The 18417-nt window shown below is 46.6% G+C and overlaps 1 protein-coding gene across 1 annotated transcript in view; it reads left to right on the top strand.

The window, feature by feature from the left end:
* The window catches only part of Nudt3 (nudix hydrolase 3), a 44925-nt gene that overhangs the window by 25122 nt on the left and 1386 nt on the right, over positions 1-18417 (top strand). The window contains exons 3-4 of the mRNA XM_050141345.1: positions 14734-14778; positions 16563-16647. Coding sequence (XP_049997302.1) covers positions 14734-14778; positions 16563-16647 — 130 coding nt within the window. The remainder of the gene's footprint in view (positions 1-14733; positions 14779-16562; positions 16648-18417) is intronic.

Raw genomic sequence — 18417 nt, 5'->3', positions numbered from 1 at the left:
GCTCAACTCTTCCATGGAGCCTCGCTTAGGACTTGTGCAGCAGTGTGAGTTCTCTTGTCCTCGGGTATTTCCTTGCCACACATAATATTTTTTTAAATCTAGCTGCTTGTTGTAGAGGGAGTTAAGCCTGATTTTATAGACATATAAAATAGCACTTAGGACATACCAGGCTGTGAATACGGTTCAGCGAGTGGCAAGGGGCTTGACTAAGATGTGCAAGGGTCAATTCCTAGTATTGCCAAAACCAAGCAAAAAGATTCTGTGGGCTAGGGATGTCACTCAGTTTGCAGAGTGGTTACTGAGCATGCCTGAAGCCCAGAGTTTAACTAACCCCCAACACTGAAGAAACTGGGGTTGTGGTTCATGCCTATAATCCTAGCACTACCAAGGCACAGGCAGGAGAACCAGAAGTTCAAGGTCCTCCTTGGCAGCATAGTGAATCAGGCAGCCTGAGCTACATACGTGAGGCCCTATGTCAAACAACAGCGGAAACCTGCCTGGCATTCTTACTGGTTTTGCGCTTGCTGAAGTCACGTGAAAGTTTTCATACCCAGAGCATTCTTCTAGGGTTCAGGCTCTGTCACTCTTGTCCTGCCTGTCTCTCTCCAAGCTACATCTCAGTCCTCCCTTCTTGTCTTCACTGTTCTTGCTTCTTTGGCTTTTGCCTTGGCTTGTCTCCTTGTGGCTGTAGCCTGGCCAGCACTGTTCCATCCTCAGACCCTTCAAAATCAGGGTCTGCATGTGTGCCTCATAGGTCTCTATTTGGAAGGAAAGGATTCTTCTCCCTGAATCCCCCAGCAGATTGAGTTTGGTGCTGCAGAGCCATTTCTCAGATCACACTCAAACAAACTTCTGCCCAAGGATGACTGTGCTTGTGATAGAGCCTCTGCCTGTGATAGCTCGGCTTTCAGAAACTTCTCAGAATGACCAGCATGCTATGGTGTTTCATTCCTGTAATCCCAGCACTGGGGGCAGAAGCAGGAAGATCACTGTAAATTTGTGGCCAACCTGGTTTATATAGAGAATTGAGTTCCAAGACAGGTAGGATACATAGCAAGACACTGTCTCAATAAATAAACACCTTTAGTCTGTCACATAGGAGCCAAAGGGGGGGTCTCTGCCTCACAAATAAAATAGAAGAAATAATAAAAGAATGACCAGTAGAAGATAAAATATTATTATTATCATTGTTATCATTATTATTATGAATATTACTTTTTTTAAATTGGATTTTTGAGACAAGGTTTCTCTGTAGCTTTGGAGCCTGTCCTGGAACTAGCTCTTGTAGACCAGGCTGGCCTCGAACTCACAGAGACCCGATGCCTCTGCCTCCCAAGTGCGGGATTAAAGGCGTGTTCTACCACTGCCTGGGTTGATCATTATTATTATTTTGGTTTTTGAGACAGGGGATCAGGCTGGCCTTAAACTCATAGAATCCACTTACTTATGGGGTTGGAGAGAAGGCTCAGAGGTTAAGGGCACTGGTTGCTTTTCCAGAGGTCCTGAGTTCAATTCCCACTACTCACATGACTGCTCACAACCATCTATATTGAGATCTGGTGTCCTCTTCTGGCCTGCAGGTATACATGCACACAGAATTTGAAAAATGTGAAGATTTGAGAGAATAGTATGACATGCTTTTCCTTTGCTCTGGAGCAGAGTGAGGGTCTCATGTCTTGCAGCATCTGAGGTCTTAGGATTTTCAGGGTGCAGGTAGGTCCTGACGGGCAGTATGACTTTGTACTTTGCCTCTGTAGGCCTGGGACTCTCAGAACCTTTGCCTGGTTATTTCAAAAGGATGGGACTGTGGACCAGTTAGGAGGATCCGCGCTGCAGAAGTCAGGTCTAGATTTAGTTGGCTTCTGTCGTTTTCAGGGTGCCTAAGGCAAAGTGATATTTGAGTTACTGTCATGCAGCTGCGGATTCAGGCAAGATGGAGAAGATGAAAGAGATGAAGGGAAGATGTGCCTGGACCTGTGCAGCTTTACTGCTTGTCTGCAGCCTTGCCAGTGGCTTGACAGTTCTGTCGTACAGCACACATTTGGGTTGATGTCTAGCTCTGGAAAGTTCTTCTTTTCCTTGTGTGGCTGGATAGTTTTTCCTTCCCCTCCCATCCCCCCTGTAAATGTGCTTATAGGCTCAGCCGTGCTATGCTCTTGCATGTGTGAGAGTCACAGGAACTGGTTCTGAGGATCGAGTTCAGGTCGTGAACTTTGTCAGCAAGTGCCTTTCCCTGCCGAACCATCTTACCACCTCTGTGCTTTTTGAGAGTCACACATTGAGCCCTTTCTGTTACACAGGGCAGCCAAGATGCAGTGAAGTAGGTGTTTCCAGTAGGAAGTGTGCTGAGGAGTCAGGGGAGGATGCTCCCTGGAAAGTACATAGCACCCCTTTGGAGGAAGAGGGGAGAATGAAATAGTTATAAGATGCTTGAAAATGCCCGTCTTGGGAGGACACCCTGAGTTAGCATTTCAACTGCTGCCAGTTGTCTGCCGGCATAGCCCTGCAGTCCTGCCTGTGCTCCTGCAGACGAAGAAGGTGTCGTTCCCCATATTGTATTCCAGAAGTATTGAGAGGATGAAAGTATCTAAGGCTGGCAAGATGGCTCAGTGAGTAGACGTACTGACCATGCAAGCCTGCGTGTGAACCTGACCTGAGTCCAGTCCCTGACCCGGAACCTTATGAAGATGTAAGAAGAGAACCAGCTTCACAAAGGTGTCCTCTTATTTCCACACGCAATCTGTAGCGCATACATGCTCATGTCAGGGCATAGCCAGCCAGTGGTGGTGCATGCCTTTAATCTCTATGCTCCAGAGGTAGAGACAGGTAGATCTCTGAGTTTGAAGCTAGCCTGGTCTACAGAATGAGTTCCAGGATAGCCAGTGCTACACAGAGAAAGCCTGTCTTTCAGGGTTGGAGACTGGGCTCAGTGGTTAAGAGCTTAGGGCGTTTGGTCGCATGGCAGCACAGTTAGGAAGCAGGTGGGTGAGTGCCGGTACTCACCTCCCTTCTCCTTTTCACTCAACCCAGGACCCCAGCTCCTGGGATGTTGCCACTCATGGGTAAAGTGGGTCTTCCCACCCCCAAACCCTGATCTAGGTAATCCCTCACCACATGCCCACAGGCTTTTTTTCCTGAGGCACTCTGAAGCCTGACCAGGTAGCAGTCAGTATTAACCCTCAGAAGAATGGAATATACCTTGGTGGCAATTTGGGTTGTCTAGGGATCAGCTAGGCTGGTTTGGATTGATGACAAACAAGAAGTACATTAGAGGGGATTAGTGGCAGCAGGAGGTGTCACTGAGTGTTCTTGCAAACATAGATTAGAATTTGATTTATGTTAGCTACAGCCTCCTTCTGTAGTCTTTTAGGCACTTTTTCAGACAGAGAAATGAGTTAGGAAACAACCTAACAACTCTGTAGGGGTTTATTCTGTTGCTTTGGTATAGATCTGAGGTCTGTAGACTCCGTTCTGTCAGTAAAGTGGTGCACACCTGTAGTCCTGGCATGTGGGAGGTGGGGCAGGGCGATGATCATTCTAGTTCATCCTCAGCTCCATGACACATACCTCCAACAAACAAACAAAACCAAGGGTGGGGAGAGGGGCTTGAGAGATGGCTTAGTTGGTAAAGTGATTGCAAGTATGAGGACTTGAGTTAGTATCCCTGGCACTCACACAAAAAGTAACAAGTGAGCCAGGTGCAGTGGTGTTCCCTTTAATCCCAACACTTAGCGGTAGAGACGCGTAGAACTCTGTGAGTTCAAGGCCAGCCAGAGTAACAGTAAGACCCTGTCTTTCAGAAAACAAAACGTAACAAAACAAAAAAAAAAAAAAACCAGCAAAAGAAACTCAGACTAAAATGGTGGATTGAGGAAGACACCTGATGTGGCTCTGACTACTGCCCTCAACATTGGCCTGCATACATCACACACTCATGCACAGAAAGCATGGGTACACAGAGGACAGGGTGAGGAGGAGGAGCTGCACTGGGGCTTCTGCACACACACTGCAGTTGCCAGCCTTTCCCCGGGTTGCTGACCGATGACCTAACTCCTCTTTCTAGAGTAAATGTGTTGTAACTAATACACAGTTGCCAGTTGTCTCTGACCCCAACTTAGGAGCTTGGTGCAAACACACAAAATAATAAATGTAAACTGAAAATAGGCAGAAGCAGGTATCCTACAAGTCTGAGACTAGCCTGGTTTATATAGTGATTTCCAGGTAGCAGAGTTGCTTGCCTGGGCTGCATGAGACCCTGTCTCAAAGAAAAAGAAAGGGTTCAGCTTGTAAGGACAGTCTCTGCCACGCCAGATTGATGTTCAGCTCCCAGACCCATATAGTAGAGAAAAGAACCAAATTTTACAAGTTGTTCTCTATTTCTGTATTCTCATTGTTATATATGAGTGTGTGTACATGCACTCTTGAAGTAATAGATAAAAATGTAAAAAGCCAGGCTCGGCGTGACAGTGCACACCTTTCATCCCCATACTCAGGCGGAGACAGGTGGCTCTCTGTGAGCACAGGGCCAGCCTGGTCCGCGTTGTGAGTTGCAGGTTAGCCAGGGCTACATGATAAGATCTTGCTGTTCTCATATCTGCGTCTCATTTTTTGTTGGTGATTTTAAGGCTTTAAGTATAGTGTGAGTGATTTGGCTAGTGGGTATGGAGGTGAGGGGTGGATGGATCCTTACTCTAGCCATAGCTTTCTGCCCCTGTAACCTGCCAATTTGCAAGACCAGTGGGCATCTGAGCTTTGTCCATAGGAACCTCCATTTCAGTTCCTTTTTCTGTTTTTTGTTTTGTTTTTTAAGTTAGAGCCACTCTGTTGTCCTCTCACTCTACAGTAGTGCTGTAATTATTGTAATTATTTTGTTTCTCTAAACTAAGCACCAAAGATACCAAACCGGGTTTTCTTGCTGTCAACAATTAAATCTTCCCTACCTCCCAATTGTAGGTAGGGTGAATTTTGTAAGTTTGGTCATTTGTGTTCCCTTAAATGCTAGCAGGTCCTTAGTCATAGAAGTGACCAATTTAATGGGATTGGAGAATTTAAAAGTATTGTAACAATAACACACCTTCAGTGTAAATAACTACCCAAATGATCTGTCTGCCGTGTAACAACTGAAATAGCCATGTGTTGACACATGCCTTTTATCCTAGCACTCCGGAGGCAAAGGTAGGTAGCTCTCAATGAGTTTGAGGCTAGCCTAGCCTATACAGCAAGGTCTAGAACAGCCAGAGCTACATAGAGGGAGACCTTGTATAAAAAACACAAAACCAACCAAAAACTGGAATAATGATCTGTGAGCTGGGAAAGGTGCCTCGCTCCTGTATTCCCAGCATTTGGGACAGTGAGGCAGGAGGGCCAAGAGTTCAGTTATCCTGCTTATCTCAGAACTCTGTGTCAAAACCTAAATAAGAAACAAGGAAAGGAAAACCCTCTTTCTCCTCAGCTTACCACATAACTGGACGGCACCCACTGGTGAGCAGTTAATTCGGTAGCTAAGTACGGAGATTAGAGTCTGCTCTTAGAGAGCATTGTGCTGTGTTTGGACTAGCTTGTGCTGGAAGCCTGTTGAATAGAGGTTGAATTACTGGGATAACAGCCAGTCTCCTGTTCAGTGAAACGAGTCCAGCAGAGTCTTCCAGAACAGTTGTGTTTGCTTTCCTATCCAGCTCCACATTCCAGGAAGGATCTTGAGTCACTAGGAAGGGTGTGTATGGGTTCACAGTGACTTCAGCAAACACTGACTGCAGCCCCTGCCTCCAGGTGCTCCACGGTCAGGACACTGGGCTCAGATAAGGGTTTCCATCTGCCTGAAAGGCAGAGTCAGCAGCTTCCTCTTTGCTCACTGACGCTACAAAGGTCAGCTGCCTAGCAGAGCTTACTGCACAGGGAGTCAATCTGGAGTCTGGTTGTATCTCATCTCAGAGAGATCTCCTATGGTGTGCACTTGTGTGCGCGGGAGTGGGTGTTTCTTGGCTCTCTACCTTGGGTTTTGAAAAGGATCTCACTGAGACCTGTAGGGAAGACTTTGACTTCTAAGCTAGTTTGCACAAGCAAGATGCACATGCCTAACTATAGAAACACAGCAGTGCACACAGTAAAAATAAAATAAACCTGCACAATCTGGATAGAGTGCTGAATTCTCAGGTCACAGCACAGATGCTGAGCCATTCCAGCGCTTGTGAGGCAAAGACTCAAGCTCATCCTTGACTTCACAGCAAGTTCAAGGGCAGCTTGGCAAAGCTTAGTAGCACAGTGCTTTCTACAACATATGGGGCCCCAAGTTCAAGTCCCAGCACCACACAGAACCCAGCTGAGTGTTTGCTGAACGTACTGAAAGGTGTGTGATTTTAATTTAAAGATAGCATGGTATGGTGATGTTCATTTGTGGTCCCAGCACTAGGCGGGTAGAGGTTGAGGGATCATGAACTCAAGGATAGTCTGAGCTACACAGCAAGCCCCTGACTCAAAAAATCTAGGGCTGGGGTTTAGCCAGCCCTTTGGTTAAGGGATGGGGTTAAGCCCTGTGGTTAAAGGCTAGAGGGGCGTGATACAACTTTGCGTTCATTATCTTGACTAAATAGGGAGCATGGAGCTCAACTGACAATGAGCACTGAGAATGGAGGAGGAACAGAAGTGACGGCAGCTCCCATGAGGGTGTGTGTTTCAGTGCTGTTGCACAAGCCACTCCCCAGTCAGTGGCCTGAAGTAGCAGGATGTCCTACGGCTCACTTGTAGAGTTAGCTTTGGGTTTTTTTTTTTTTTTTTTTTCAAGACAGGGTTTCTTTGTGTTGCTTTGGAGCCTGTACTAGAACTAGCTTTTGTAGACCAGGCTGGCCTCAAACTCACAGACATCCACCTGCCTTTGCTTCTGAGTGCTGGGACTAAAGGCGTGCGCCTCTACCACCTGGTGGTGTTAGCTTTTGATCCAGTTTCTCTCTTCAGGTTAGAGACTAACAAGCTGTAGACCTGAGGTAGTGATAGTTCATTTGTATTTTAATAAATAAAGCTTACCTGAAGTCAGTATGCAAAACAGCCACACTAGTCAGCCATACAGGCCAGGCAGTGGTGTCATACACCTTTCATCCAAGGAGCCACACTAGTTACCATAGAGGCCGGGCCGTGGTGGTGCACACCAGCACTAGAGAGGAGAGACAGGAACTCGCTCTTTCAGTCTGAAGATTTCACAGAGGTGAAAGCTCTCTAGTGGCTTGTCTGCTTTGCTTTTCTGATCTTCATCTTGAACCCCCAAATCTGTCCCGGGTTTTTATTATTTGTGTTACACTGGGAAACTGTGGTCTTCCATCCTCGGGAGTCTAACAAAGGCAGAGTGACATAAACACGCCAGGATTCCAGGAAGAAACATCGGAAAGCTCCTTGAGGCCTCAGCTTGGATCCACTGTAGCCAGAGTAAATCATGGAAGGCTAGATCCATGGAAGCAGAAGGTTCTGTCTGGAAAGAAGGAGCTGCACATCACATGTCAGCCAGAGGGTGTAGGCCCAGGGAGAGCTGGGATTGGGAGCAAGTTTGACTTTCAGTCCTGCAGAGACTCTTTGACGCTGTGGACAGAAGGGGCTTTCCCAGTGGTTTGGTTTGTCTCTGTGAGTGTTTTCCACGTGTGTAAGTGAATTATATACAGAGACCAGAGTGGGTGTTGCATCAATCCCTTGAAACTAGAGTTATTGATAGCTGTGAACCAGCTTGTGGGTGCTGGGAATTGAACACGTGTCCTCTGCACAAGCAGCCAGTCCTTATAACAGATAGTGGTCATTTCTTTAAACAGGTCAAGCGTATTGACTGGACCTGTGTGCATCAGCGTACTTAAACTCTCTAATGAGGCAGGTCACAAAAGATGTCTCTTTTTTTATATAAAGAGAAACCTGCAGAAAATGCCATATTCTGTTAATAGTAGGTGTGTCCTGAACACAGTGAGCACTCTACAGCTGAGGAGCAGTGGCACCAGGGTTGTGGCTTTAACTGTTATTCCTGGGGCGAGCAAGATGGCTCAGTGCACAGACATCCGCCTGCCACCAAGTCTGACAGCCTGTGTTCAACACCTCAGACACACATAGTGCCAGAAGAGAACCGACCCCCAATGCTGTCCCCGACCTCCACACATGCCATGGCTTGGGTACATACACAAACGAAATAAGAAATATGCCAGGCAGTGGTGCTGCACACCTTTAATCCCAGCACTTGAGAGGCAGAGGCAGGTGGATCTCTGTGAGTTTGAGGTTAGCCTGGTCTACAGAGTGAGTTCCAAGACAGCCAGGGCTACACAGAGAAATCCTGTCTCGGGGTGAGGAGTGTGTGTGTGTGTGTGTGTGTGTGTGTGTGTGTGTGTGTGTGTGTATAGTTTTTAAACCCTCAGATTTCATTTTAATATTTGGTAATGGCCAACTAAGTGACAATAGGAATATTTTACTAATTTTCTTTTTTAAGAGATGTATTTTTTATTTATGTGGGTATACCTAAATGAATGTGTGTATTGTATGAATTTAAGTTCCTACAGGGGCCAGGAGGCATGCAATCTCTTAAAATTGGAGTTGCAGGCAGTAGTGAACTCCCTAATGTGGGTGCTAGGAACAACAAACTTAGATCCTCTGCAAGAGCTGAATATGCTTGCTAATAGCTAACTCCCCAGCCCCATTCTTGTTTGATGCTTAAAATATTTCATTGAAAGGAAAAACATATGGGCTGCTTCTCTTGGCCCTCTGCTGGCCTTTTATTTCTTGGTGGCCTCAGTGGTCTTTTCCCTCAGTAGTTGCCAGAGATGCACATGCCAGTGCAGTGTGCTGACGACCTCGTCCTATTTCTGGGTGTCCTGCAGAACTTGACTTAGAGCTGCCCCCAGAAGCTCCTCTGGGGCTGAGCTTTCTGCCCTCCACAGGGAGCTTCGAGCCACAGCTCTTTAACTCTTACGGATTTGTCTTCAGAGCGCTTCAGCTTCCACCTCTGGTTTTCCTTTTTCCTTCCAGACAGGGTTTCTCTGTGTTACAGTCCTGACTGTCCTGGCACTTGCTCTGTAGACCAGTCTGGTCACAGACTCACAGATCCATCTGCCTCTGCCTCCAAGTGCTAGGATTAAAGGCGTGTACCTCCACCGCCTGGCTGGAAAACTGCTTTTTGAATCAAGAAAGTAGCTGAAGCTGTCAGCCACAGATCAACATTCTGACTAGCGCCCGCCTCCACCCTGAGTTGTCCAAGGTTGGCTACTTGGGTGTTGACAGCCCTGGTCCCAGCTTTAGGTTAGTGTCTCACTGGGTTTTTTGGCCTTCGCTTTAGGGTCATAAGATATCTGCAGTCTTCCAGGTTTCAGGTCCCTGCCTGACGTGCAAGACATGTAGTGTTTCTTTTTGTCCAGTCTCCCTAGAGTGGTAGCAAATCTTTCCCGCAAGTGATCTGCTGGGAACTAATGGGTCCCGTGCAGCATCCCTGGGTACCTTGCTCAGGCATGCCGTCCCCAGTTGAGGTGCATTTTGAAACTGAACAGAATCTGGGTGCTCTGATAGTGAGGGTGAGATGGCATCTGTGCCTGCCAGACACCTATCATGAGGGAACCCCACTTCGGAAAGAGCTGGCCCACCTGAGCTACCGGTAAAGCTGGTCTGTGGGCCTTACCTGTTTGTGCTTTTCTGAGCTCTGCACCCGTATGGGAGAGACAGGCCTAGCCTTTTCAAACGCTTTCATAGGAGTACAGAATCCCTTCAAGGAAAAGGACACTGTGTGTGTGTGTGTGTGTGTGTGTGTGTGTGTGTGTGTGTGTGTGTGTGTTAAGTATTTATATTAATGATTTGGGGTTGGAGAAATGACTCAGCGGTTAAAAGCACTGGCTGCTCTTCCAGAGGACCCAAGTTTAATTCCCAGCAACTACATAGCTGCTCACAGCTGTCTGTAACTCTAGGATCTGACAACCTTACACAGACATACATGCAGGCAAAGTATCAATTAGAAAGAAAAAGATAGTATTTTTATATTTTTTACTCTGTGTGTACTGGCGTTTTGTCTGCATGTGTCTTTGTGTGAAGGTTCAGATACTGGGTTTATAGGAGCTGCCATGTGGGTGCTGGGATTTGAACCCCAGTCCTCTGGAAGAGCAGTCAGCGCTCTTAACTGCTGAGCTGTCTCTCTAGCCCCAGGGTTTTTGGTTTGTTTTTCTTTTATATAGATAGCTTATTGGGTGTGGTGGTGCACATCTTTCATCCCAGCACTGAGGGGCAGGGGCAGGAGGATCTCTGTGAGTTCAAAGCTATCCTGGTCTACATAGCAAGTTTCAGGCCAACCAAGAATACCACATAGAGAACCTGCCACAAACAAACAAATAAATAATAAAATAGCATAAATAAAATAAAAAGACAGTTGCCTATTTTTGTTAACTGGGCAATAGTGGTACATGCCTTTAATCCCAGCACTCAGGAAGCAGAGGTAGGCAGATCTCTGTGAGTTCAAGGCCAGCCTAATCCTAGATAGAAAATACTAGAATGTGCACAGTATATTTGTTTGGGGCAGGTTTGTGTTTGGCTGCTTTTGCACTGTGGGGGATTAAATTGCCCGCCTGCCACATGCTAGGCCAGCATTCTGACCCAGCCCAGCTCCGTACCATGTGCTGTTGGAGTTCAAGGAAGCAGTCTCTGTTCATGGATGACGAAGACAGATTCTTAGTGTTCAATCCCTTCTGGATTGGGGCTTGACATGTAGGTGACTGAACAAGTCTGCACCAATGCCTGACTGCACTCCATTTCCATGTGTCTGAGTCAGATGTCTGAGCCAGGCTGCTGTCAGGTGCTGTGCTGACGCCTGTCCAGACCTGCATTCTCTGTCGTGTGGGTGGTAAAAATACCCGAGTTCACACTACTGGCAGCATTGGAGACTCACAGTCGAGAGCTGGCTTCTAAGAACTGTGAAGACATCCATGGTTTGAAGGAGTGGACCCAGGGGAGATCTCCATAAAGACCCTTTCTGCACTAGCGAGTCTCTCTGTTCTGTATCTGTGATGCTGGGCATCACACCCGGCCTCTATGCTCGGCAGACACCCCACCTGAGCTATTCTTCAACCCTGAAATCCTCTTTTTTCTCTTTGTTGTTTTGGGCAGGGTGATCCAGGTTGTCCTCAGACTCATGCCAGGCTTCCATATATCTCAGTCTCCTGAGTGTGAGTCACTATGCCTGGCTTCTGAAATGAGAAACTACTAAGTTCCAGTTTTTAAAGCTGGTAAGTGATGCCCAGCAAAATCCTTCAAAGACCTTGAAAGAGCAGTACTCAACTTCATTTGGAAAAGCAAAAAACCCAGGATAGCCAAAACAATCCTGGGCAATAAAAGAACTTCTGGAGGCATCACAATCCCTGGCTTCAAACTCTACTACAGAGCTACAGTACTGAAAACATCCTGGTACTGGCATAAGATCAGACAGGAGGACCAATGGAACTGAATAGAAGACCCAGATATCAATCCACACATCTTCGAACACCTGATCTTTGATAAAGAAGCAAAAAATATCAAATGGAAAAAAGAAAGCATATTTAACAAGTGGTGCTGGATATCAACATGTAGAAGCATGAAAATAGACCCATATCTATCACCATGCACAAAACTCAAGTCCAAATGGATCAAAGACCTCAACATACAGCCAGCTACACTGAACCTCACAGAAGAGAAAGTGGGAAGTACACTTGAACGCATTGGCACAGGGAACCACTTCCTAAATAGAACCCCAGCAACAAAGACACTGAGAGAAACAATTAATAAATGGGACCTCCTGAAACTGAAAAGCTTCTTTAAAGCAAAGGACACGGTCAACAAGACAAAACGACAGCCTACAGAATGGGAAAAGATCTTCACTAACCCCACATAAAGGCAGAGGTCTGATCTCCAAAATATACAAAGAACTGAAGAAATTGGATACCAAAAGATCACATAATCCAATAAAAAAATGGAATACAGACCTAAACAGAGAATTATCAACAGAGGAATCTAAAATGGCTGAAAGACATGTAAGAAAATGTTCAACATCCTTAGTCATCAGAGAAATCCAAATCAAAACAACTCTGAAATTCCATCTTACACCCGTAAGAATGACCAAGATCAAAACACTGATGACAATTTATGCTGGAGAGGTTGTGGGGAAAAGGGAACACTTCTGCATTGCTGGTGGGAATGCAAGCTGATACAACCTGTTTGGATGTCAGTGTGGCAATTTCTCAGAAAATTAGGAAACAACCTTCCTCAAGACCTAGCAATACCACTTTTGGGTATATATCCAAAGGATGCTCAATCGTGCCACAAGGACATGTGCTCAACTATGCTCATAGCAGCTTTGTTTGTCATAGCCAGAACCTGGAAACAACCTAAATGCCCCTCGACTGAAGAATGGATAAGAAAAATGTGGTACATTTACACAATGGAGTACTACACAGCAGAAAAAAATAACGACAGCTTGAATTTTGCAGGAAAATGGATGGAGCTAGAAAACATTATTTTGAGTGAGGTAACCCAGACACAGAAAGACAATTATCACATGTACTCACTCATAGGTGTTTTTAAACATAACGCAAAGAAAGCCAGCCTACAAACCACAGTCCCAGAGAACTTAGACAACAATGCGGACACTAAGAGAGACTTCCATAGATCTAATCTACATGCGAAGTAGAAAGTAGAAAAAGACAAAATCTCCTGAGTAAATTGGGAGCATGGGGACCTTGGGGGAGGGTTGAAGGGGTAGGGGAGAGGCAGGGAGGGGAGCAGAGAAAAATGTAGAGCTCAATAAATATCAGTAAAAAAAAAAAAGGTAAATTAAGGATTGTTTCTATATTTAATATTTGTTTGAGTTTGTTTGCTTGCTTGAGATAAAAATCTCATCATGTAGCCCTAGCTGGCCTGAAACTAGATCAGGCTGGCCTCAAGCTTCCAGAGATCTGCTCACCTCTGCCTCCCAAGTGCTGCTGGAATTGATGGCATGACCCACCACACCTGGCCTGCCTCTGCTTGTGGTAGAACGATGGCTGACCCACTTTAGATAGGCTCTGTCCAGTGGACACATACCCTGTTAACAGGCAACAGTGTATTTTGAATTACACCAGACTTCGCAAGAATACATCCACGTCGTTCTGGAAAACACCTTTCTACTATTCCCAGCCTCTTCTGACAGAGAGAGTTGTGTTGTTGCTCAATGCACAAAATGCAGCTGTCACAGTTGGAGGTGGCTCAGGTTGTGCGCCTCTAGCGTGCATGAAACCTGGTTCTCACCACACTAATAGAGGATCTTGCCTATAACCCCAGCATTTGGGAGGTGAAGGCAGGAGGGTTAGAGTTCAAGGTTATCTCAACTCCAGAGGGAGTTAAGAGCAGCCTGGGCTATCTGAGTATCTGACTGAAAAAGGGAAGAAAAGTTCTTTGTGTTTTCAGAATCACACGTCGAGGGCCTGGGGAGGTGGCTCTGGAGTGAAGAGCACTGTTGGGATTGCAGAGAAAACCAGGCCTGAAGGTTCCCAGTGCCCGTGTGGTGGCTCACACAGTAGCTCTAGCTGTGGGCCGGGCCGGGGGACCTGATGCCTCTTCTGACCTCTGCAGGCACTAGGCATGTGTGTGGTTCAAAGACATGTAGGCAAATATTCATATGCATAAAAATAAAGTAAATAAGGCTTTAAAATATTTTGATCATAGATTGATTTGTAGTTTCAATGTTAGATCATTTCCGTTACAAATTTTTGACTTCTTGAAGAAACGTGCATATGGGCTGGAGAGATGGCTCTGTGGTTGGGAGCATTGGCTGCTCTTCCAGAGGTCGCGAGTTCAATTGCCAGCAGCCACCTGGTGGCTCACAATTATCTATAATGCCCTCTTCTGGCATACTTGCAGGCAGAACGCTGTAGACATAATAAATAAGTAAATCTTTAGCTGGGTGCTGATAGTGCACACCATTAATCTTAGCACTCGGGATCTCTGTGAGTTCGAGGTCAGCCTGGTCTACAGAATGAGTTCTAGGACTGGCTCCAAAGCTGCACAGAGAAACCCTGTCTTGAAAAACAAAACAACAAAGAAAAAAGAAAGTGAAAATGGCCGTGTTGGTGCGCTCTCTCTATTACTCCATCACACTGTTAGTTTTTGCTATGACGTGCCTCTAGAGTGGAAGCCGCCATGTTGACGTGCTCTCCCCATTACTCCCATCACAGTGTTCATTTCTGACATGACATGTCACTGGGACAACTGTGTGTGGATGGTTTGTGGGTGCTGTAGGCTTCTGAACTCTGCTGCAGTCTTTTGTACACAGACAGCCAAGGCATGTCAGTTAAGGCTCATGCTATCATGTACCGTGCTTACACCCCAGCCTGGTCCTTGCTGTCCCTCTGTCACCCACCTTGTTTCCTGGCTCAGCATGTTTTTGGTGTAGCTGTTTGCGGGCTCTTCAGCACTGAGAAAGACGAGAGCTATGAAGGGCCCTCTTCCTCCTCAAGTGTGTCTTGCTGTGACCACGCCGTGTGTGGCATACAGGATAGACCTGAGTCCTCCCAGGCTGCACAGTCATGATGCTTGGTGTGTGTGTGTGTGTGTGTGTGTGTGTGTGTGTGTGTGTGTGTGTGCACATGCCAGAAGAGGGCATTGGATCCCCTGGAGCTGTCGTTACAGGCAGTTGTGAGTCAACCTGGCATGGGTGTGGGGGCGCAGATGTGGGTCCTCTGGAAGAGCAGTGTGTGCCACTGTGTTCATTCTTCCTTCTCTGTCTTTCAGGCTGGAGTGAAAGGGACACTGGGAAGACTGGTTGGAATTTTTGAGGTAAGTCTTTAATACCTTTGCTCTAGAGTCATTCAGAGCCACGCTGTCCTGACTTTGGAAAGGGCCTTCTGCGGCTCGTGAGTGTCCGAGCAGGCAGCACAGCACATGAGTATTCTCTGCTTTTTACTTTTCCTGTCTGTTTGTGGATGCGTGTGTACTGTCCTGGAGGCCTGAGGACGACCTCCTGTGTCATTCCTTAGGAGACAGCTAGCGTTTTTGCCATTATTGTTTCATTGTTTTGTTTTGTTTTGTTTTGTTTTGTTTTGTTTTGTTTTGTTTGAGAAAGGGTCTCTCACTGGCATGGAACGCAACAGATAGTCTGGGATGAGCCAGGGAACCCCTGTTCCCACCTTCCCAGGCTGAGATCACAGGCTTAACCTCTATGCCCAGCTTCTTTTATGGGTTCTGGATTAAACTCAGGCCCTAGCATGAACAGAGTACTGTTTCTCCCCCTCTTGCTGGTCCTCCTTTTCTTCCATGGTGAGAGGAAAAGTAGAGAAGATGGGGAAACTGGATGTGGAAGGAGTTATCAGGAAGTGAGGAATGGGAACAGAAAGGAGCAGGGTCTGTACAGTCGGGAGAGAGGATGCAGGCCTCATGCAGCTCCTTTGCACAATGGCCCTGCGTACCACAGTCTCTTCAGTTCCTTTTCCCAAGTCACAACATTCCTGCGAAGCTGTGTGACACAGGCTGGACAGATGGCTCAGCTAGCTATTAAGAGTGCCTGCCAGCCAGGCATGCTGCTACACACCTTTAATCCCAGCACTCATGAAGCAGAGGCTTCATGACCAGTGAGTTCAAGTGTCCATGTGAGTTCAAGACCAGTCTGCTGGTGTACATAGTAAATTCCAGGATAGCCAGGACTGTAGAGAGACTCTATCTCAAAAAAGGGGGGGGGGGCGGGGAGAAAGAAGTGCTTGTTAGTTGGGTATGGTGGTATACCTTTTAATCTCCACACACCCCAGGGAGACAGAGGCAAGTGGAACTCTGTGAGTTCAAGGCCAACCTGTATTGTGTGTGTGTGTGGGGGTGTTCCTGTCTGCCTGGTTCCCCAGCCACTTAGTCCCAGAGAAAATCACACAGAGAGTCTACATTAGATATAAACTGATTGGCCCATTAGCTCAGGCTTATTATTAACTCATAACTTATATTAGCCCATTATTCTTATCTATGTTAGCCACATGGCTTGGTACCTTTTTCAGCAGGGCAGGTCACATCTTCCTTCTTAGGTGTCTGGGCAGGACTGCGGAGGAATAGGCTTCCTCCTTCCCAGAATTCTCTTGTTCTCATTGACCCACCTCTACTGGTTGTCCTGCCTGTACTTCCTGCCTGGCTACTGGCCAATCAGCATTTATTTAAAACATAATTGACAGAATATAGACAATCGTCCCACACCAAACCTGATCTACATAGCAGTTTCCAGGACTGCTAGGGCTACATAGTGAGACCCTATCTCCAAAAAGAAAAAGAAAAAAAAAATGCTATTCTTACAGTTCAATTCCCAGCACCCACATCTGGTGGCTAACACCTACCTGTAAGTCTAGCCCAGAGATCAGACACCATCTTCTGGCCTTCATGGGCACACACTTGTGCATGTGTACACAAACATGCACACATGCACACTAAAAAAAAGTCTGTCCAAAGGGTGTGCTCTCTATTTTGGTGGAACCAGACAAAACAACAAAAGCAGAGAGCGTTGTGTTTCCGGGCAGCGTATAGTGTTTCTTCAAGCATCTCAACCCACTGAGGAGAGCTTCTCCCTCTGTCCTTTCTGTGCCCTTCAGAACCAGGAGAGGAAGCACAGGACGTATGTGTATGTGCTCGTTGTCACGGAAGTGCTGGAAGACTGGGAAGACTCAGTGAACATTGGTAAGTCACGACAGGACTCGAGGCAGCTCCCACACCAGCCCATTATGTCCAGGCACCTGCTGGAGTGGCATGCTAAATGAATAAGCACGTCCCTCTTATTGCTGAGGAAGTTAACATTTGAGGTGTTAAAAAGGTGTCTAAAAAGAAGGTGAGACCGGGCGAGGGTGGCATACACCTTTAATCTCAGCTCTCGGGAGGCAGAGGCATGAAGGTGTCTGAGTCCGAGCAGGCTAGTCTATAGAGTGGAAAATGAAGAAGCTGATTTGGGAATAGGGTCAACAAGTGGGAACATGGGCCAACAATTTATAAATGTTTCTAAAATAAAGTTGGATCCTCCCCAAAGGGGGGTAATACCTTTTGAGCAGATACTGCCCTGGGGCCTCTGCCATCAGGACCAAAGATGAGAGCAGGATGCAATCTTGTCTTAGGTTCTTATCATACCTTGGGCTGGGGGTACAGGAGCAGAGGGCCTGCTTAGCTTGTGTGTTGTGTGCCTGTCCTTGCCACTCAGCCTGGCAGGAGCCACACCCAGGTTTTAAGGCACCATTTGCTTGTTAATACCCAGACAACCCTTTTCCTAGCGTCTTAGCTTGCTCAGTATTAACTCCAGTGAGTCATCTAAAGCACAAGGCAGGAGCAATGGGGCTTCTCTCGATGTAGCCTGGGTACACTTATTACTTATTTTAAGATTTATTATTATGGGGGGCTGGAGAGGTGGCTCAGCGGTTAAGAGCATTGCCTGCTCTTCCAAAGGTCCTGAGTTCGATTCCCAGCAACCACATGGTGGCTCACAACCATCTGTAACGAGGTCTGGTGCCCTCTTCTGGCCTGCAGATATACACACTGACAGAATATTGTATACATAATAAATTAATATTTAAAAAATAAGATTTAGTATTATGTATGCAGCGTTCTGTTTGCATGTATGCCTGCAGGCCAAAAGAGGGCACCAGATCCCATTATAGATGGCTGTGAACCACCATGTGGTTGCTGGGATTTGAACTCAGGACCTATGGAAGAACAGCCATTGCTCTTAACAACTGAGCCACCTCTCCATCCCCCCAGTGCACTTACTTCTGACCTTCCTGCCCAGCCACTCAAATGCTGAAGGTACACCTGTGTACCATCCCACCCAGCTCCCTGTTACTCTGGTAGTGAAAATTTGGGTCTTTGTGTAGATCATGAGAGAACAAAGCTTTTGGAATGTTAAACATCTTCATGGTGCTGTTGCGTGGGAAAGTGGCTAGTGCCGCAGAAGTCAGGGCATAACAAGAGAAGTAGACAGTAGATGTCCAGTAGATGTCGAGGCTCCCACTGTGTCACCGGTCTGAGAAAATAAGTAAACATATTAATGGCAGTGATAGAGTGAGGCTAGGATTGTGGCTGTGTAGTAGAGCGCCAGCCTCGTGTGCAGAGGTCCTGGGTCTTCTCCATGCCCCAAGTGGAGAAATAATAATTTCTTTAATAAAAGAAGGCTCGAAGCAGTAATTTGTTAAGTTTGATTGTTCTTTTTGTTGTTTCTATTTTTGTGCTTTCTTTTTTCTAATAGTTTGTGTGTTGTCTGCACACATGAGTGCAGTCTTTGTTTTTTCCTCCTGAGACAGGGTTTCTCTGTAACAGTCCTGGCTGTTCAGGAACCAGCTCCGTAGACCAGGCTGGCCTCAAACTCCCAGAGATCTGCCTGCCTGGGTGTGTGCCACCACTGCCTGCTGTGTGGATGCACTCTTGCCATGGCATGCACATGGAGTCAGAACAGCTCTACGGAACCTG

Source organism: Alexandromys fortis, unplaced genomic scaffold (assembly GCF_014885135.2).
Source record: "Alexandromys fortis isolate MF-2015 unplaced genomic scaffold, M_Fortis_MF-2015_v1.1 scaffold_9, whole genome shotgun sequence".
Taxonomy (NCBI): domain Eukaryota; kingdom Metazoa; phylum Chordata; class Mammalia; order Rodentia; family Cricetidae; genus Alexandromys; species Alexandromys fortis.
This window is presented reverse-complemented; position numbering and strand designations above follow the sequence as displayed.